The 21,392-nt window shown below is 46.1% G+C and overlaps 1 protein-coding gene across 1 annotated transcript in view; it reads right to left on the reverse strand.

Moving 5' to 3' along the window:
- The window catches only part of GMEB2 (glucocorticoid modulatory element binding protein 2), a 37,289-nt gene extending 29,547 nt beyond the window's left edge, over positions 1 to 7,742 (reverse strand). The window contains exons 1-2 of the mRNA XM_065414535.1: positions 7,713 to 7,742; positions 900 to 1,093 (exon numbers count right to left, since the gene is read on the reverse strand). Coding sequence (XP_065270607.1) covers positions 900 to 1,030 — 131 coding nt within the window. The 5' untranslated portion in view covers positions 1,031 to 1,093; positions 7,713 to 7,742. The remainder of the gene's footprint in view (positions 1 to 899; positions 1,094 to 7,712) is intronic.
- Positions 7,743 to 21,392: the final 13,650 nt, after the last annotated feature.

Consider the following 21,392-nt stretch of genomic DNA (forward strand, 5'->3'; position numbering starts at 1 on the left):
TCTGCATTACAGTTTAAGACATTCCAGCAACTAACAGTCTCCATGGCTAGTGTGGACATGAATGCATCACATTCCCCTCAACCAAGAACTTTGTGTTTTAAAACCCTGCTATAGTCTCCATCCATGCTACAAAAATGAAAGAGCTTAACAACAGTGATTAAACTCTACTGTACCTGAACCAAGCTATAATACAGTTTAGTACAGCATGTATGGATAAGACCAACCAAACTCAAAAAATCAAAGCATTAGCTCAAGCAGAAGCCTAGTTTTGTCTTTGCAGCAATTCCTACAATATCAGGCAATTTGGCTGTCCCCGACCCAGGGTACAACATGGTTTGGGCCTGCAGGGTAGACCAAACCAAAGTGATTTTTACCATGGCCCTGAGTCTCATGTCAGGTCAGCCAAAGTCCAGGATTGTAGCAGAATATGATTAAACCCTATTTGGGAACAGTGTATGCTACAAAACCAAACCATGTTTTAACAATGTCAGTGTTGTAACTAAAGTTCCTTCAACATAGTAGAAATTACAGTGTAGACAAGACACTCAGCTAAAGCCCAGTTTTAACCCAACTTGGCCATTCCGAAGTTTAACAGCTGTTGGTAAACGCTGTTTTCCTGGCTACATGTACTTGGCCACAGATTATCAGGAAGGGGATATGGGGATTATTAATCAAACTCTACTTGGTTAGCATGCTATCCAATGTGGTGGGGGAAATCTTGGTCCTCCCTTGTCAAGGAATAAGTCAACCAAGCACAGCACAGGCAGGATCATAAGGGACTGACTCTCACTCCTACTCTGAACCCTGTATTTTGTGGGTATTTTATGTCTGCTTGGGTTGAATATTAAAGCCCCAACCTCCATATCACTTCTATTGCATATGGTGAAACCATTTCTTACCCATGTTGAGACAAGTTTGTGGTCACTAGCACAGTTTTCACTTCTTCCACACCACTGCCATCAACCACATTGTCAGGTGTCGTTACCACGACCACCTCCTCCATGTGAACGCTCACATCTGGGGTTGCCATGGTTAGGCAGGAGAGCACAGAGATCACCAGCTGGGTGGAGAGGTCCCTCCGTGAACTGGTTTCCTGTCAAAAAAAGAAAGACCAAAAATGTGATACATGAGAAGATCCCCACTAGTAAAAATGGCTAGGAAGATAAGAACCAACACAAAACAGGACCAAGACCTTCTCAAGGATTTCACAGGTAAATCCTGCATCCCAAATAAAATATTAGTAATTCCCATCCCACTGGTTCCATCTTGAAAATAGTCTAAGTGAAGAATATAAGAACCGTAAGATGAGATATTGGAAAACGTACCAAGTCTATGCATAGGAACCCAAATACCTTAGTATTGGGTGTAGGATTTTAATAGGCTTTGTTGCTGTTGTGCGGTTGCTACTTCAGAAGCCATTTGAGACAACAAAATTACATGGTAGCTGGACTTCTCCCAGTACTGCCTATGTTCATAAAGTGAAACAACCGGTAGAGGCCAGACCTTGCATTTTTTGGCCCCATAAAATGGCACCCTGGGGAAAAACATTCAAACAGTAGAGCCTGCCCATATCACTGGTATTTATAAATGTAATTATTCACCAAAGGATAGCTTCAACTGGCTAGCTACTCCTGACACTAAAGAACTATTGGCCAGCAAGCTATTGTCTGAGCACTGTATGCCTTGTGACAATTGGACTGCGTTTTGCAATCTGAGGCTCTTCTCTGTTGTTATTCCTTCCTCCCCACATCTATTTTACAATGGGGAGAGAGGTTGATGTATGTCATCTCCCGCTCCCATCTGGACTGTTATTGAGTTGCAGCAGTCAAGGTCTTCAGGGCTCTGATATAGCCCAGCATCCTCTTTGCCAGCACCCATGGCACTTCAGAATATAGGAATTGCTATACCAGGTCAAACCAATGGTCATTCTAGTTCAGTATCCTGTCTCTGACAGTAGCCACTACCAGATGCTTCAAAGTAAAGTGCAAGAAACTTCATAGTGATTACTTTGTCATGGGCGGAGAAAGCATCTTCCTAATTCTATCAGTTAGGAGTTGGCTTCAAAGTGCTACCTGTACTAGCAACTTCAAGGCAAAGATACCCCAGAATCCTCTTTACTGGCACTAAAAGTGTTTCAAAACAACAACCCTGGCTACTCTGTTTGGAATATACCCTCAATCTATAATGTCTCTTTTCTTGTTAATGTCTTGGGTGAATGTCACTAAAATTATGTTTAAAACTTTGTGTGTTTCCTATTTTAATGTGCTTAAAACTTTTACACACTACACTTTTCACTACCTGTTGTGAGCAACTGTTACCCTTTCTCTTCCTCTCTCCCCTTGAAGCTTGCCCACTATCCAGTCACCACAGCGCCTGACTTACTTCTGCCAGCCCCAAAAGCCCTAGGTCTCCAGTGCATCTCTGCTGCTGCCTAGGATTTTTCCACTGTTAACACTTGCACATCCTCCTGCTTCTCTGGTACAATCCCATAAGATTCCTATTATTATTTAACATTTATACTGTGGTAGCATCTAGAGTCCCACAAAGTTGGGGCCCCATTGACCTCGGTGATTCCAAAATGTGTCTTGTGATATTCCTGTAAGGAGCAGAAGAGAATGTCTTCAGGTTTCTGGAGGTCACAGTGGTTTCTGGACACTGATTCATGGAAACCAGTCAGCTCCAGGATGTAAATGCAAATTCCTTCCATTCTCAGAAGTTTTAGCCCAAAACAAAACTTTGCAGAATTGGAAAGCACAAAGTGACAGAGAAAACTGTTTTCAAGTCAATGTTTCTAAGGGATCAGTAACAAATTTAAGAGAAAAAAATATTTTTAAAGTTCTGATTTTAATGTTGATGGTTTCCCTTTAAGGCATAACTGTCTCAGCTAGCTCTTGCTATCCGCTTTCCATAGTTTTCCTTTCCCATTACTACAATGAGGACTCTGGTGGCACCTTAAAGTCTAACAGATTTATTTGGGCATCAGCTTTCATGGGTACTTTTGTAGTATGTTCCCATTACTGGCTCGCCTCCTAGCTGCTATTGACTGAAGGGGGAAAAAAGACTCCCTGAAGAATCAGAAGACTCCTCTGCCTTACTAAATGTATCACCACAGGGAATCCCTCTGTTAGTTTCACTGATATAGACAAGATTATGTTGAGCAGTGAAGCTGTCACACTGCACCTACACACAGCTTAACACTTTCATTGTTCTGCACTGCAGTGCTCTTTGTTAGAAAGTCTGTTCACATTATCATAATACCAAGATATACCATGTATAATAGACTGCACTGCAGAAGTGAGTCTCCAGCTAGTAGTGGTATTATTTATCACTTAAAGTTCAGTTCTATTCTGAAATGTGATTATGCAAAAATGGCATTTTCTTACTCAGCTGATCTGTTCCTTCGGTGCACTGAGTCTCACTTTACTTACCAAAGTTATTACAACAGTCATCCCTGCAGAACAATAACTTTAGTTTGAGAGAATAAACTTGGATACTTTTGGCTCATGTACCATGAAAAAAACGATTAACTAAGTTCCAGTTGTAGGGCCATGTGTGTAACACTACAGGCTTAAAATTACACTATTGTTTATATTTGTGCAAACCCACAATAATGCTGCATCACTGTAAGTGAGAGCAGCATTTGCCCTTTAGAAAGTTTATTACTGGTGAAAATGCAAGAGCCAGAAAGCTTGGTACCTGAAAGCCACGCTGTGTTCTGAGCTTGAAAGGCTGACAATTAGGGGAGAAAAAAAATTCTTTACTTGTGAAGTGAGCAATATCTGACATACTAAATGTGGAACCACATCATGTTTTTTTTTAAAAACAAACACACAAACAAACAAACAAACACAAAGTTACTTTTCAGAGCAGAGCGACACCACACTTAAGGATGCCATCTTAAACACCTCTGGAACTACTTTCTCCAGGTGCAAAACAGACTGTTGCAGATAGTTTGGATTCTGGGATCAGAGATTCAAATGCAAAAGACTATAAGTGACAAAACAGGACAAAACCCTTAACAGAAGCCCTATTTATTTAGTGTGCTCTCTCCCTCTCTTACACACCCTCTTCTCCACATCTACATTACGCTATACTACACTACATTACAAACACACACACACACACAAAAGCTATTTCTATTGCTCCCAGGCTTCACACAGGGTGCCAATGGCAGCCTTTCCCCTCCTTACCGGTCTGAGCATTGGTGCTCACAGCTGCTGACCTTGCTGTCTCTGCCTTCCTGGCCACATACCCAGCCACTTTATAACCCCAAAGTGCCCAAGCCCTGCCCCTCGAGCAAGGCGTGGAATCTCTTCTTGCCTAAGAACCACAGAGCTCTGAATCATCAGCTGCCAACTCGGGGCAAGTAGCCAGCCTGGGCATGGCTCTGCAGCACGCAGGGAGCAGGACGGCTGCTGAACAGCTCCAGACCCAGCCTCTGCCTGCTGCCTCCCCAGGCTCTCTGTACTCCTGTTCTAGGCCTTCTATAATCTCCTGGCTTCTCTTGTACCCTTTTTTTACCCATTCATCCTTCTTTCTTTGACAGTGTCTGGTATCTTTACCCAGAGCCCTGCTTTCCAAAATTGAGGTACTCTTTTCTACACATGGACCCCCATACCCAGGTAAAGCCCCAATGAAGTCAGCAGAGCTCAGCCCAGAAACAGGGGTCTACTCACACGGTGCTTGTTGCAGATTGGAGCCTCAGTTTTATACTCCACTCATCCTACCGAAAAGCAGAGCAGGGGAGAGGCTAAGACAGTTTAAGGCTCCTTACAAGAACAACCTGACCCTCAAGTTGTTTGCCAAACAAAACAAAACAGAAGTTGCCTTGGGTCTTTTCCCTCCCCCCACTTCTTCCCAGCCAAGTGTATTATTTAAAAAAAAAGAAAATTGTGTTGCATGTCCCCTCCCTCAAGGACAAGCTGCAGATCTGCTCTGACCTACATTTAAAAATCCTGGGTGTACTAGCTGACCAATATGAAGATGAGAAAGAACTATTCCCTGCTTCAGCTTCCTTGTCAACACTACCAGTTATGCCCCATATGGCACTTTGGGAAGAGCACTACAGTCAGCTATAGGCTTGCTTCCCAAAGGGCAGTACAGGCCATGGCAATCTGAGCTGAGCCAGAACAGGAATTTAGTCAAGCAGATGGGCAGATAGTTTTTTCTACCAGTTGGTGCCACTTCCAACCACTGAGGTGGGAGGCCAGTTCTTATTTTCAGCTTCAGATCAGACACAGTTACAACTCAAGCTCAAATCTTCAAAGAGCTGTACATCCGTAAAACCGGGACTGTACTTCTTTTCTCCCACATTTGTCTGTCTTGTCTACTTCTTCAGGGTAGGAAATGTCTCTTACTATGCATGTACAGCACCTAGCACAATGAAGCCCTGCTCTCGGCTAGACCCTCTAGTTGCTAGCTAACACCACTAACAAATCACATATGAAAGTAAGAGAATTTGCAGTCAAAATTTCTAAACCAGCTTTATCTCTGCCCTATTATTCCCAGCCAAACTTTCCCACCTAACGGTCAAGACACAGAAAAAGTACACCACTGTCCCAAAGGAAACACTTCATACTGGGTTTCAAATTGTAACAGAGCCTATTACTAACTTATGACTAGACAACCTTTTCTTCCAGGCTTTCCCAGGGACCACAACTTTCTGTTCTATATAGGTTCTTATACTATGCTTATCACCATAGTATCTGAGCACCTTCCACTAGTGCATTAGTGCACTAGTTTCAGAGTAGCAGCCGTGTTAGTCTGTATCAGCAAAAATAACAGGAGTACTTGCATCCGAAGAAGTGGGTTGTAGCCCACGAAAGCTTATGCTCTAATAAATTTGTTAGTCTCTAAGGTGCCACAAGTACTCCTGTTATTTTAGTGCACTAGTGCATCTCTTCAACTAGTGCATTAGTGCATCTCACATGTCCACCTACTAACCATTCAGCAACCTGCACCCATCATCCCACTCTAGATGGAGATCTCATTCCACCCTATTCACCCTCCCAATACTGGCCAGAGACCCTTTGCTCTAGCTACTGTACATCCAAAGATCAACCACCATAATGGCCCACCCAATTATGAAACAGTTACAAAAGGAGAACTTAAAGAGTTCTTAGAACAGGGATGGGCAAACTTTTTGACCTGAGGCCACATTGGGGTTGTAAAATTGTATGGAGGGCTGGGTAGGGAAAGCTGTGCCTCCCCAAACAGGCTGGCCCCTGCCCCCATCTGCCCCCTCTCACTTCCTGCCCCCCTCAGAACTCCCAACCCATCCAACCCCCCTCGCTCCTTGTCCCCTAATCGCCCCCTCCCGGGACCCCACCCCCTATCCAACCCCCCTGCTCCCAGTCCCCTGACTGCCCCGCCCCCTATTCACATCCCTGCCCCCTGACAGGCCCCCCGGGACCCCACGCCTATCCAACCAACCCTGTTCCCCGTCCCCTGACCCCTATCCTCGCCCCAGCCCCCTGAGACTCCCACGCTTATCCAACACCCCCCCGACACACACACACACACGCCCCTTCCCCTGACCCCCCCCAGAACCTCTGCCCCATCCAATCGCCCCCTGCTCCCTGTCCCCTGACTTCCCGCCCCTTATCCAACCCCCGGCCCCCTTACCATGCTGCTCAGAGCAGCAAGTCTGGCTGCTGCACTGCCCGGCCAGAGCCAGACACGCCACCACGCTGCCTGGCAGGAGCACGCAGCCCCGCCACCCAGAGCACTGCTCACGCGGCGGCGTGGCTGCGGGGGAGGGGGGACAGCGGGGATGGGGATGGGGCTACCCTCCCTGGCCAGGTGCTCAGGGGCCAGGCAGGACGGTCCCGCGGGCTGTAGTTTACCCACCTCTGTGTTATAATCATAGAAATGTAGGGTTGGAAGGGACCTCAAAAAGTCATCTAATCCATCCTGCAACACTCAGGCCGGCTTAAGTATGCCTAGACTATTCCCGACAGGTGTCTGTCTAACTTGTTTTTAAAAACCTCAAAATGACAGGGACTCCACAACTGGTCTAGGTAACCTGGTCCAGTGATTAACCATCCTTATAGCTGGAAAGTTTTTCCTAAGATCTAATCTAAGTTTCTCTTGCTGCAAATTTAGCTGATTACTTCTTGCCCTTCCCTCAATGGACATGGAGAACAACTGATCACCATCCTATCTATGACAACCTTTCACATATTTCAAGACTTATGTCCCCCGTCATTCTTCTCTTTTCTAAACTAAACATGCCCCACTTTTTCAACCTTAAATAAGTGCTCTTCCCTCCCCAAGATTTTGGTGGTTAAATTAAGCATTCATGAAAGCTAGGCTCTCACAGCAACAGCTTGAGCCAAAAGAATACAAGGAGTTGCTAGGAGAGTGCTCTCTTTCGCTTTCAGTGTACCTCCAGTCTTATCAGCAACAGACTGCTGTTCCATCACAAGGTATTTTCTGAGTGAAGACTGCCAATCATGCCAACTTATATGGTGCTTTTAAGATGTGAACAGTTAGGAAACAGGATGAGAGACAACAAAATTAATTTCCTCTTGAGACCTCAGCAAATTTCTACAAGGACGGTAACAAAAATTCAAACATAATGCAGCTTCTATTTTTTTTTTTATAACAAATTAAAGGCATATTTTGTGCCAATAACTACAACATGGACCATGATGAAATAATCATGCAATTTTCCTGAAAGAAAGTCTGTATTTCATCCACTTAAAACTTACGGTAATGTTTCTAGTGCAATTAATGGCATGCAAAGTTCTCTGCTTCCACCCCACAGGACTCCTGCCAGAAGTGCACATCTGAAGTGACAAGGGTTTTATATGATCGGGGGTGAGGAAAGGTTGTTTATTGTTTAAAATATACACACACATTTGGTGAGAGGGCAAAGCAGATGGAAGGCTAAGAGAAACAACATTTTAAACTTTAGGCAGCAACAGGTTAGAAGCTTATGCCCTAATAAATCTGTTAGTCTTTAAGGTGCCACCAGACTCCTCATTAATTTCAACACAGAATACAAAGTGTACAGTACTCACTTTATATTATTTTTATTACAAATATTTGCACTGTAAAAATGATAAATTGTATTTTTCAATTCACCTCATACAAATACCATAGCATAATCTCTTTATCGTGAAAGCACAACTTACAAATGTAGATTTTTTTGTTACATAACTGCACTCAAAAACAAAACATTAAAACTTTAGAGCCTACAAGTCTACTCAGTCCTACTTCTTGTTCAGCCAATCACTAAGAGAAACAAGTTTGTTTACGTTTATTGGAGATAATGCTGCCCGCTTCTTATTTACAATGTCACCTGAAAGTAAGAACAAATGTTTGCATGGCACTGTTGTAGCTGGCATTGCAAGGTATTTAAACGCCAGATCTGCTAAACATTCGTATGCCCCTTTATGTTTTGGCCACCATTCCAGAGGACATGCTTCCATGCTGATGGCGCTCATTACAAAAATAATCCGTTAATTAAATTTGTTACTCAACAGCTTGGGGGAGAATTGTATGTCTCCTGCTCTGTGTTTTACCCGCATTCTGACATATAGTTCATGTTATAGCAGTCTCGGATGATGACCCAGCATCTTGTTCGTTTTAAGAACACGTTCACTGCAGATCTGACAAAACACAAAGAAGGTATCAATGTGAGATTTCTAAAGATACCTACAGCACTCAACCCAAGATTTAAGAACCTGAAGTGCCTTCCAAAATATGATCGGGACAGGGTATGGAACATGCTTTCAGAAGCCTTAAAGAGGAACACTCCAATGCGGAAACTACAGAACCTGAGCCACCAAAAAAGAAAATCAACCTTCTGCTGGTGGCGTCTGACTCAGATGATGAAAATGAATATGCGTTGGTCTGCATTGCTTTGGATCGTTATCGAGCAGAACCCATCCTCAGCATGGATGCATGTCCGCTGGAATGGTGGTTGAAGCATGAAGGGACATATGAATCCTTAGCGCATCTGGTACATAAATATCTTGCAACGCCGGCTACAACAGTGCCACGTGAACACCTGTTCTCACTTTCATGTGAGATTGTAAACAAGAAGTGGGCAGCATTATCGCCTGCAAATGTAAACAAACTTGTTTGTCTGAGCGATTGGCTGAACAAGAAGTAGGACTGAGTGGACTTGTAGGCTCTAAAGTTTTAATGTTTTGTTTTTGAGTGCAGTTATCTTTTGTATACAATTCTACATTTGTAAGTTTAACGCTCATGATAAAGAGATTGCACTACAGTACTTGTATTAAATGAATTGAAAAATACTATTTATTTTATTTTTACAGTGCAAATACTTACAGTAAAAAATAAATATAAAGTGAGCACTGTATACTTTGTATTCTGTGTTGTAACTGAAATCAATACATTTGAAAATGTGCAAAACATCCCAAAATATTTATATAAATAGCATTCTATTATTTAACAGCACGATTAATCATGCGATTAATTTTTTTAATTGCTTGACAGCCCTAGTTAAATCCACTATCACTGCAGCTGTCTGCCTGACCACATGGATGAAAAGAGGGACAAAGAAGAGATGGAGGGTCCTGTGGCACCTTTAAGACTAACAGAAGTATTGGAGCATAAGCTGAAGAGTATCCAGCCCTGAGTTCTGCATCAAATCAGAAGGTACACAGCAACATAAAATGCTTGGAAACAAATTGAAACACTAAATTTTAGATTAATGCAATTATTACAGAATCAACAAATTAATTTTAATATTTAATTATGTATCTGTGCTTTTCATGATACCACAGATATTCCATGTCATGGCAGTGTTCAACACCAGAGCGTCACAGTAACCAGGAGGACTTGCCTCAGATACTAGGTCAACTGTAGAACAGAGAACTCAGGGAGCTGCCAGTAACCCTGTTTTGGGGGGGTACTTGAGCTTAAGGCAGGGAGGGGGAGGGCACAAACTGCACAAGGTGAACATATTGCATACAATGGCAAGGGAGATCTTGGACCTTGAGAGGTATATGGGTATGGAGACTACAATAATGCTAGCAGGTGTGTGAGAGAAAAGGGCTTCCACAGAATGTCTGAGGTATTTTTGACTACAAGGTGGTGCACATCTTACCTACACACTCTATACAGTGCTCAAGGGCGTGTTTGCAATTGGAATGATGGCACAATGCATGCAAAGTAACAGGGGCTGGTTGCAATGAAAGGTTATGGGGTGCATTTCATATAATGCCCGGAGGAGGAGAAAATTTAAATGGGGGTAGGGTGCAAATATTGCACATAACACCTAGAGAGGGTGGTGTATTATAGTGTAAGAAGTCACTAGATGCAACACCCAGAAGGGGTGTATTGTAAGGGAGGGGGGGGATATGAACATTGTGTAGGCAATGCCCAGAGGAAAAGGGTGTACATACTGCAGGCACTATTCAGAGGCGGGTCTGCTGGCAAGGCGTGGGTACGGCGAGTGCCTGCACTGCTCGCAGAAGGTACTAATCCTGCGTGCAATGCCTAGGGGGAGCAGAAGCACAAAGGGACGCAAGGTGGTGCAGACACTCCGTTCTGTGCCCGGGGAGGGGAGTGCACAGCTAGAAGCAGGGTGGGGCAGACGCCGCATTCAATCCCCGGAGCGGGGGGGGGGGGTATATCTGGAGGCAGGGGGGTGCAGACGCTACACGCCACGCCAGGGGTTCCGTGCACACGAAGGCGCGCGCGCGGCTCGGCTGCAGGCAATGCCCGGGGAGCCGGACGAGGGCGGGCGGACACCGCGCGCTGCCCCTCGGGGGGCATTTCCACAGGCGGCCCGTGCAACCCCCGCGCGAGCTGCGAGGAAGCCTGCCCCCCCCACGCCGCAGGCAGCGCCCGCTTCTTCCCCTCCCGCGCGCTGGGGCCCCCGCAGTCCCAGCGCAGGCGGAGAGGGGGAGGGGAGGGAAAGGTTGAGGCGGGGGCGCGCTCACGCTGGCAACGCCGGACGGGGGGGCGGGGGCGCGCTCACGCTGGCTGCGCCGGGCGGGGGGGGGGGAGCGGGGCGGGCGGCCGGGCGCTGCCGCCGTCTCCCTGCCGCTGCCGTAACGTCCTGACGCTCCGCAGGGACCCGCTGGCCGGACGGTGCGTGCGGAGGCCCAGCGGCGGCGCCGGGCCCGGCTCTTACCTCAGGCTCGGGCTCCCGCTGCCCCGCGCAGGCTCCGGCTCCTTGTTAGGCGGCGGGTGGGAGAAGGGGGGAGCCGGGCTCCGGCGCGCGCCGCTCTGCCCCGCGCAGGCGCACGCGGGGGCAAGGCAGCGCTGCTGGGACTTATTTAGCGGGGGCGGCGGAGCCGGCCGGGCTGTGAAATAGGTGCCGGCCTGGCCTAGCGCGCGTGCGCGACAGGACGGCTGGGGAGCTGGCTGCTGGGCTGGGGAGCTGGCGCGCGCCGCGAGGGCGCCGCAGGGGGAGCGGGCCCCGTCCGCGCGCTTCCCGCTCTGCCCTCTCTGTGCGCAGCGCAGCGGGGGAGCGCGCGCGCCCGCCTCTCTGCTCCTGCAGCAGCTGCTGCTGCGGCGGGCTCGTGCATTGGGCCACCTGCCTGTGCATGCTCCCAGGGCAATGGGCGTTGTGCGTTTTGCATTGTGCCTGCATTCCGTGCGCGGGGGTCCCTACCTCCGTTGGTGGCTGGTGCACGTTCTGGTTGTGTGCTGGCCCTTCCCGTTCGTATTAAGCGTTGATATGGCGCTTATATGGCCCTGGCATTTAAGTGCTAATCTGCCTGGGTTCGATTTGTGCAAGCGTTCTGTATGTGCACGTGCATTTCCTTTGTGCTTGCCTTCAGCTTGGCCGCTCTCCATGCATTGCACCTGTGCATGCATTCTGTTTAGGGCTGGTGGTGCTTGAAATACGGTGCTCGTGCAGATGTAATATTAAAATGCCCCAAATGGCCTCACACTTGGGCCTTACCACTAGAGCTTGCAGTGAGGGAGAATTAGTGGGCATCTAGTTCCTGGTGATGGTGTAATATTTTTTTTTTTTTAGTATAAAGCATCCTTGCTAATGCACTCATAGTGCTGCACTGATAGTTAAAATAATACACAAACCTCACTAGTTCAATACAATTTAAATTACATTTAATTCAGGTTCTTATACCGCCCTTTTCAGCATAGTATCTGAAGCACTTTCCAGCAGTGCATCAAGCAAAGTGACTAATGTTTGTCACGTGTGGTTCTTCCTTCCTTTTCTCTTTTTCTTTCTGATGATTTGTTTTGTTTTGTTTGGTTGTCTGCTCTGCTACATGTGTATATATTGAAGGCAAGGTTTAAAAAAAAAAAAAAAAGTGCATCTTGCACTTGGAACAGAAAGTGATGATGCCTAAGATGGTTCTTGGATCTTGTGACGTTTGTTCCACAACCTGTGATTGGCCCCTGAGAAAGTTCTCTCGACAGCACAGATGAGCTTTATCCATGTGAACGACAGCTCCCTCATGCCTGGCCTGACTCCTGAGAAGTGGTGCTGTCATCAGTACCTGAGCATCAGGCAATCAGTTAGGTATCCTGGCATCCAGTCTCTTGAAGAGCAGGTCAGGTGTAGTGTTATCACCTTTGAAATGCGCAAAAAAACCCAAAAAACCACCACAAGGCAAGCCCACCACAACCCCCACCACAAGGCAACTCCGCAATGTCCCCCTTCAATAGCCGCTAATAGTGTCTCAAACCCTCTCTCACACACATGCAGTGCGCTTGCATGTTTGTTGAAAATACAGCAGCTGTCTGCTCACCATTTTGGTCTGTTATCGCTTAAACTGTGGAAGTGGGAACACTGCAGCATCTTTAGCTGGACATAGAAACTTTTAATATTAGATATTCCAGTGTATTCTGAGAATAATGCAAATCTTTAGACCCATGTAAAAAAAAAAAAAAACTGGCAGATTAAATTATTTTTATGGCAACTGGCAAATCCATAAAAAAATGGCCAGGCTGGTTAAATACTGGCCAGCTGATCACATTAATGACATCTGACTAGGGCTCTTAGGGGAGGTAGTGTAGAGAACAGGTTTGATATGATCACTGTAGCCTGTGTTGTTGAGGGGAGATGCTGCAGCTTTCTTTGTGTTGGGGTTTCCTAAGGGCTGATGGCTTCATGCACAGGTGTATTGCACTGTTTTAGTCCATCCAGGAGGTGACTAAGGCATGAGTTACTGAGGCCAGGTCAGTGTTCACTAGGATGGGATGGAGTCTCCTACTGAGATGGTATACTGCTGGGGGAATTCTGCACCACTGCACACCTGCAGAATTAATATCCAGTGTGGAATTTTTTTTCTGCACAGAAAATGCATGCTGCCTAAGTGCTGCAGTTCTCCCTTTTGCCCACCAGAGGTCACTGTGTGCTGGAACAGACAGTTGCAGCTGACCAGCAGTAACAGTCAGCAGCTGACTGCGTTCATCAAGGTGCCCTGCCCGTGGAGCCAGGTTAGGAGGGATGGGGATATTGGGGAGGGGGAGAGACAGTGGGGCACACGGGGCTGCTGGGGGGTCACAGACTGCGGTTCAGAAGGGTAAGTTGTGGGGACAGACTGGGGCGGGGGCTAGTGGGGTGACAGCAGTGAGCCAGCAGCTGAATGGGAGAGGGGCTGCAAGGCCACATGGGGACAGGGGGAGGAGGGTTCAGGGATACATGGGGACGGGGGTGCAGGGACACGTGGGAACGGGGCAGATGTGCCTGACTGAACGGGAAAGGCTTCATGGGGCTGTGAGGATGACACAAGGAAGAATCTGGCCCTCCGTGACCAGCTGTAGGAGAAACCAAGGAGAATGGGGTTACTTAGTTTTCTTTATGCATATCTAGACTAACTGTCTTTTGTCATGTCTAAGTGCCATGCCTATGCTCCTGGGGATGGGATCTAGTTTTAACTTCCTGTGATTTTTTTTTTTTTTTTTTAATATATAAGAATTCCTGGGGCAGGATCAGTAGTATATTGTGGAGCATGTAGAAAAACAGAGGCAGCGCTATCCCCCCAGTAAGGACATAGATTATTTTCAAAAACAGGAGGATTGTGCTGTAAAGGTAGAATTCCACCTTCTGCAGGCTTCGTGCGCACATGCAGAGGATGTCCTGGGGCCTCAGGCTCTTCAGGACTTGGTGCATAAATGTTGACACAGTAATTGGTTCATGGCTATTTTCATTGTCCTTCCTAAATTGGTCCTATGGAAGACTTCTCCATTAGGAAATGGAGTCCCTTATTTCTTATAACATCACCACCCCATGTCTTCCTCTCATTTCAGTTTCTCATCTACCAAATTATGTTGCTTGAATTCTGCCACAGTTGTGCTATTTTTGATAGGATCATTAAAAGCTTTTGCAGTCTAGATGGCTATCCATTTTTATAGATGATTCCATACAAAGGGGTAGAATTGTGACATTGGCCATTTGCCAAAGTAGCCAAAATCTCATCCAATGAAAGCAAAAATGGATGTGAGGTGAAATGTCCAGAGCATACAGGGAATTTAGCCAAACATCTTCCATTTAAATGGAGAAATCCCCTAATCTCAGCTGCAGCTCCTATTTCTTCTCTCTAGATGTCCTCCATGCCCTTCCCTGCATATGGTCTTAAGTGCAGGTAACTCACTAGGTTTAAAAGACCAGTATTGCCCTTCGTATCCCCCACCCATGACAGTGTATATTCCATTGCCTGTGACTTCGGGTTCAGGAGCTGGTTTACTGGGCTTCCTGGATGTTTTATTAGAGCCTGTCCTTGTAAGACATTGACCTTCAAATACTGTTGAAATTAATAGGCGCCCAGTGACATGAGGCCTTCCCTTGTAGCCCAGGATGGAGGTGCCTTTCCAAGGAGATTTGAGCAAATATAAAGTGCAATGTTTTGGAATGAGGTTGCATTTAAAAAAAAAAAAAAAAATTTTTTTTTTTTAGGTAAAAGCTACTTCTGCTGAGCTGAGTAAGGGCCAGCGCTAAAAGATGTTTGTAGGTTTCCCAGAATGTTAACCCTTTTTTGGACAACTGACTGCTGAGTCTTTGATCCCTCTTTCCTCATGAAAGGGCTTTGAACTCTTCATTTCCCCAAGGATAAGGGAAAATAATGGTGTTATCTGCATGGAAGTGTTTCGTTAGTTAGTTTTTTTTTCCTGGAGAAATGTAGTTAAATTACAGATCTCTGAGATGTCTTTAAGGATGGGCAATAATTACTATTTAGTTCAACAAAAACCTAGATTCCATACTTTCTTTGAGCCAGTTTTATATTCTGCCAAGTTATTTTCCCAACAAGAACAGAAGCCTTGGAAGATTAAAACAAATTGGGTGTATTAAGAGAAATGGAGGCATGTGGTTTCATACCAAGTTTATTTCTTTTAGTTTTTCATAATCACTTCTTTTGCACAACAACAACCTCAAGTTGACAATTAAATGCACGTGGTAGACCTAAAGGAACCAGACAAGGCTCCGTTACAGTGATGGAAAGTCTGTTCATAACACCATTTACAGTATCTTATTGAGCTGTCTATTTGGGAAGAACAAAGCTAGCACGCACTGGGTCATGAGGAGTGAATCCTGCACAAGGCCAATGACATTCAAACCCAAACTGGCTCCAGAGAGAACAAGAGGGCAGCCCTGGGGAACTGAATGGGCCCGTTGTTTAATTTTTGTCTTTCCAGGGAGGTGGCTGATGATGTAATAGTAATAATACTCAGCACTTGCAGAGTGCTTTCCATCTTCAAAGTGCTGTGCAGACATTAACTTGTTAATCCTCTCAACACCCCTGTGAGGTAGGGAAGTATTATTATCCCCATGTTACAGATGAGGGAACTGAGAGAGACAGAGAGGTGGAGAGCATCTCTACACTGCAAGAAAATCTGCGGCAGCAAGCCTCGGCGCCCGGGGTCAATTGATGTGGGCTTATGGGGCGAAAAGTAGCACTGCAGACATGCCTGCTTGAGCAGGGGCTCAGGCTCTGAAACCCAGCAAGGGGGGTGGGTTTTCAGACTGAGCAGGAATGTCTACTTTATTTTTAGCCCTGTAGCGCTGGTCCAAGTCAGTTGAGCCGAGCTCTGAGCCTGCTGCTGCTGCTGCAGGCTTTTTTTTTTTTTTTTTTTGCAGTGTAGACTTACCCCAAATGACTTGCCCAAGGCAGCCAGGATAAGAAGTCAGGCATTCCTGGCTGCAGTTCCTGTGTTCAGATAACACATCCCTCCAGCTTCCAATGAAGTCGGTTATCCCCTCATCCCCCAGTAGGCTCTGGATTATAGAAACCTAAATGTTGGTCTGTGCCCCTTATCTACATTACTTAGACACCTGTACAGAGATGGAGTTTATTGGTCCTAATTTGTCATGTCATCCCTCGCATGGTTCGCAATAAGTCTCTATAGCACCATAAACAGCCATTCCCTGACTCTTGTTTCAAGTTTGATATGGTGATATGTGGGCGTATGCATATAGAGTGTATACACATGCGCATGTCTGTGCGTGCACACCGTATGTGAATACACGCACGTCACCACTGCAAGTGCGCAAAGACAGTAATGCTGCTTAATGGAATGAAACAAATTACGTGAGACGACAAAGTTAAACAGAACCAGGGGTAGAGAGTCTCACTGGTCCTTGCAAGAGAAAAAACCTGAAATGTACATTTTACAGGAGCAGTGTCACAGCTTTGATCCCTATTGTAACATGCATGCAATTGTCTGAATTGCCAGTGGCACTAAAAGGCTAGCATTTGGGGTAACTCCCACACTCTGACTGCAGCAAGGTTTGTTTGACAACACAACAAAAGCATGGAGTGAGAACTTCCAAAATAGCCATGAACGAGTAGCACTCCATTGTCAGTTTATGGGCCATACAGCATTGAGAGAATCCCTTTAAAGCCAAATCCGAACACTTACTCTAAATAAAGCAAACGGAAGGTCTAATATTTGGAACATGAGCCAGACTGTTCTAGTTCTTACCCCAGAATTGCTAATCACCAAGATGCTTGTGACACCTGGGAAATAATTTATCTTCAGGTTCATCTTCCTTTTCCTGCACAGGGTAGGAGTCCTTAATTTGCCCAAGAGAACAGGGAGGGAGCTAGGAATTTGAAATGTGTATACACACTGGTGGTCTTTTGCCACCACCGTTCTTTCTGTTACACCTGGAATATACACTAGGCTAAGTTCTCTGCTGGTGTAAATATTGACTTCATCGAAGTTACACCTAAAGAGAATGTGGCCCAAAGTAGATAAGCTGTTACGCAAGTAGATACGCTCTTACAAGTGGCCACTAACAGCAAGTCTAGTTAGAAATTCCCATCAATGAGTGTCTAAGGGTATGGCTGCACTGCAATAAAACACATGCAGTCGGCCTGTGTCAGCTGACTTTGCCTCCTGGGCTCAGGCTCTGGGGCTATAAAACTAGTGTAGACATTCAGGCTTGAACTGAAATGTGGGTTCTGGGACCCTGCGAGGAGGGAAGGTCCCAGAGCCTGGGCTCCAGCCCAAGGCCGAATGGCTATACTAAGATTTTATAGCCTTACCGCCTGAGCCCAAGTCAGCTGATATAGGACAGCCGCGGGTATTTTATTGCCAAGTAGATATACCCTAGAAGGCCACGGAAGGAGCTTGAGCCCAGTCATAAGAAATGGTGCCCCAGGAATTTGTAAATTGCATGCCATGGAATACACCTGAAGATGGCAACATGAGGGAATGGCTGAAGAGCCACAAGAAAAATGAAGTGTGATGGAAATATAAGGGAGTTAATGGGGGGCAAGAAACCCCTATTCAGGCACAAACTACTTGTTAGCAATTCTGGGAACTCAACAGGAATGAAATTGTGACCTGATATGGATTTGTGAACTGAAGATCAAAGCGATGTCTGATGCTGTCAGGCACAGTGTTAGTTTAGGCATGTGTCTTGCACCTGTCATTAACCTCTCCGCTGCAGTCTGGACCATGCAAACGTTTCATCTGCAATGTTAGTGGGATGGCCCTCCAAGCAACAGGAATTCCATTCCAGAGGCACAGAAATCAAACACATTTCCCTGATACAGCCAGTGGCACTGGACAAACTCATTTCCCTGACACATTCAGTTGCATGGGGCAGACACAGCTCCATGTTATACCTGATTCACCTGGGCACACCAGACAAGCATTTTTCCCTAACATGACATATCCCATCAGATGTAACAAACCTTTCCCTGACATTACTGATGCAAACCTCTACCTGACACATCCCTGTTTCTCTGCCTGATGCATCAGTTTATCCTGCACTAATGCATTTTCCTGACATGTCCACTGTACCTCACAGCACTGAAGATGTTAAGGTGAAGAAAATGAGGTTCCCAGCTCTCCTGTCTGCACAAGCTGTATATCCTAGGCTCCTCTCTGGCCAGGTTTTGTGTGTATCACCAATTTGAGTGTTTGTCAGGCAAGCTATTGCAAGAATAAGTCTTCACCTGAGATCAAAATTGGCCTGTAACTGTGTGCAGGCGATCTTAAACTGGGAGCTTCACCATGGAAGTCTGAGATGGAAGATACAAGCAGAGGCAAAAATTTAGACCCGGTGACTGTACAGGATAAGGGAAGGAATGCCCCCAACAAAGCACAGTCTGCAGCTACCCACTTTCTTCTGCATCATACATACAACCATCCATTCCCTCAGTCTTGTTCCATGGTTACAGGAAATAGACTGGACTACCTCCCCAGAGGCAGGGTTGAATTAACACTAAATTGGACCCGGTTCCATTACATTTTAGGGCTGTGTTTGAAACATTGCCCCCCCTTACTAGAATTTTTCTCCTGACCCTCCTTCTGCCCCACTCCTGGAATGGGTTCTCCCAGTTCCCACCCACCCTGGCTGAAGGACTCTTGGTCTGCCTCCTACTCCTGAGTCCCTGATTTACCTTCCACCTGAAGCAGCCCAGCCACCTCAGTAGGCAGCAAACAGCTATGTACTGTGCAGCCACTTGCCTCTCCAATGTACTGCTCTCTCTGGGCCTGGATCCCATGGCCCCAGGCATCCTGCCCTCACCTGGGCCTGCCTCCAAATTCTTTTGAGCTCAGTGGGTAATCAAAGTGGAAATGGTTGTTTCTCGTTTGTTTTAATCTCGTGCTCATGAGTACAACATTTCTGATAATAATAATCATCATCGTCATAGTACTAAAAACAGTATTTACAACAAGCCTCAGGTCAGAATTACACACCAAGCAAACACTCAGCACTACAGAGAGTAGGACAGGGTTAATATCTTGCAGACACCTTCTCAGCTCCCACCGGTGTGAGACACGGACATTTGACAGTTTCAACCATTTCTTACGCACAAACATTTTATTTATTTATTCATTAACTTTTTAAAATTTATTGTCACTATATGGATGAGATGATTCTGGCGATGATTCCGCAGTGTACACAGATGCTTATCTAAGACAACTGCTACTTATAAACTGATCATTAGCTACTGTTAAGAAATTCAACCCTCAGTTCCTTTCCTTTTCCCCACCCTGCCCCTAACATGCTTCCTGTCCCTGGATGCTACTGGGGCCAAATAACAGTCCTGGCCTTTCTCTGACCCTGGCCGAGGGGTTTGTGGCTAAGCTAGCCCTTCCCTTTTGGAGCAGAGCTTTTCCCTAATATCCATAAACATGTTGTGGCCATAGAGGGATCTTCTCTAGTTAAAAGGAGAATTTATTCTCGGGTAGATTAGGGAGAGGCTAGCAGCCTTATTTCCAGCAGCAGCTGCCACTTCTTTCCCACACTATTGGGTTTTTGTGACCAGTTGCCACCCATCTGGTTTGGGGCATGGCAGATTCCTTACACTCTGCCAGCTCATTGGAGATGGAAAACCTGCACCTTCAGAACTGAGTCAGCAAATATTTGTTGGGGGGTAGGGGGTGCAAGGGGAACTTTATACCAAATATGAAACCTCTATCTGCTTTGGCGTCTTGACACCACCTTTGTGCTAGATGACATTCCAGCCCTGCTTATCCCAACTCTGGTTTGTGGCACCCCTCAGCGCCTGCCAGGAACCACTCTATGTACAGTAAAAGGAAGCAGTATATACATGTCTTTCACCCACTCTGCCCCAGAGCATACAGTTGTTTGCACGAGTTATTCTCCTTGGTGACATTGCCTCCGCAGAGGCGCACCGGAGGAGTAGTGTGCCTCACCTATAGAGTGGCTTTTTGAAGACAATGTGTGCAAAGGACACCAGTTACTAGTAAGTAACCTCCTGTTCCCCTTGATGGCCTGTTAGTTCATCCTGGGTTCTGAAACAGAATCCATTATGGCCACTGGGAGTGGGGAAGTTTGTGACACAGTGAGGATGAATTTGAGTCCATGATTCCTTCCTGTATCTGTGCCTATATTCCTGCTTCTGCTCCCTTTCCCTGGAAACACTGCACTGGTCTGGAAGAAACGTACCAGTACACTGCAAAAGTTGGAAGGTGGAAGGAAGGAATCTTTGCTGCTCTATGTTCCAAAAGGAAAAAGAGCTGCCATGTTCTCCTCCACAAAACCCTCCCACAAGGGAATGCTCTTGGGCAAGCCGAACCCTGCACAAACACCCGATAACACGTCTTCACGGAGTTTAAGCTGATGCCCTCTTGCACTTTAGCCAGACATAAAAACGCCAGTTGATGTATCAAGTCAAATTCAGATCTGGCGTTAAGTGCCTGCAACTCTATTGACCTCAGAGATGGAATGGCAGACCCCTTACAGTTTGGCTCATCATCTGCTTTTACAGCAACCATCTCTGTAAACAATGACCTACATTTCTACCGCCATGACTACGCCAGAAGCAGGCACACAAACATCTCCTAACCCCTTCTGCCCTCTCCTTGGCAGCGTCCCCCCCACCATCTTTTCCAAAGCTCCTCTTCTGGAAATACCATTGCAGAGATCAGTGTGTCCTTTGCTACGACGTGAGGCCGGAGAGCCAGAGCTCTCTGGTTCATTCTGTGATCTTTGGTCCAAATGTCTCTCCTGTAATGGTATTGAAGAGTCACGTCCATCTTTGGGAAGAGGGAACAATAATTCTCCCAAATTAGAGTTTCTCTAAAGGCCTGTGGGCTGATTCGCAATCACATACACTTTCTAGTTTACTGATTTACTAATTGAAGTGAAATGTTATTGTTTGTGAAAAGTATCAGATTGACAGCCCTGGAAACCGAGCTGCCCCAATTATCCATAGAATCAGGTTCAACACAGGCAGTAACAGTGCAGGCTTCCCCGACACTGCTTAGCCAGTGTGCCCCAGTCCTGCCTCTACAACTGAGAGGGTAGTTCAGCCTACAGGCTTATTCAACCTGTGGCCAGCTAAGATAGCCACTAATGCCTGTGTTGATGGTATTTTTTGTGATATGGGCACCTGTCCACTAGGCTCTGAGACCCCCAGCTAATTTCACATGGGCTACCAAAGCACCATCAGAAAGTAATGACTAAGTCACTACCTACCTGGGCTGGCTTCAAACCAGTGACCCAAGGTGAA

The sequence above is a fragment of the Emys orbicularis genome, chromosome 12 (genome assembly GCF_028017835.1).
Source record: "Emys orbicularis isolate rEmyOrb1 chromosome 12, rEmyOrb1.hap1, whole genome shotgun sequence".
Lineage (NCBI taxonomy): Eukaryota > Metazoa > Chordata > Testudines > Emydidae > Emys > Emys orbicularis.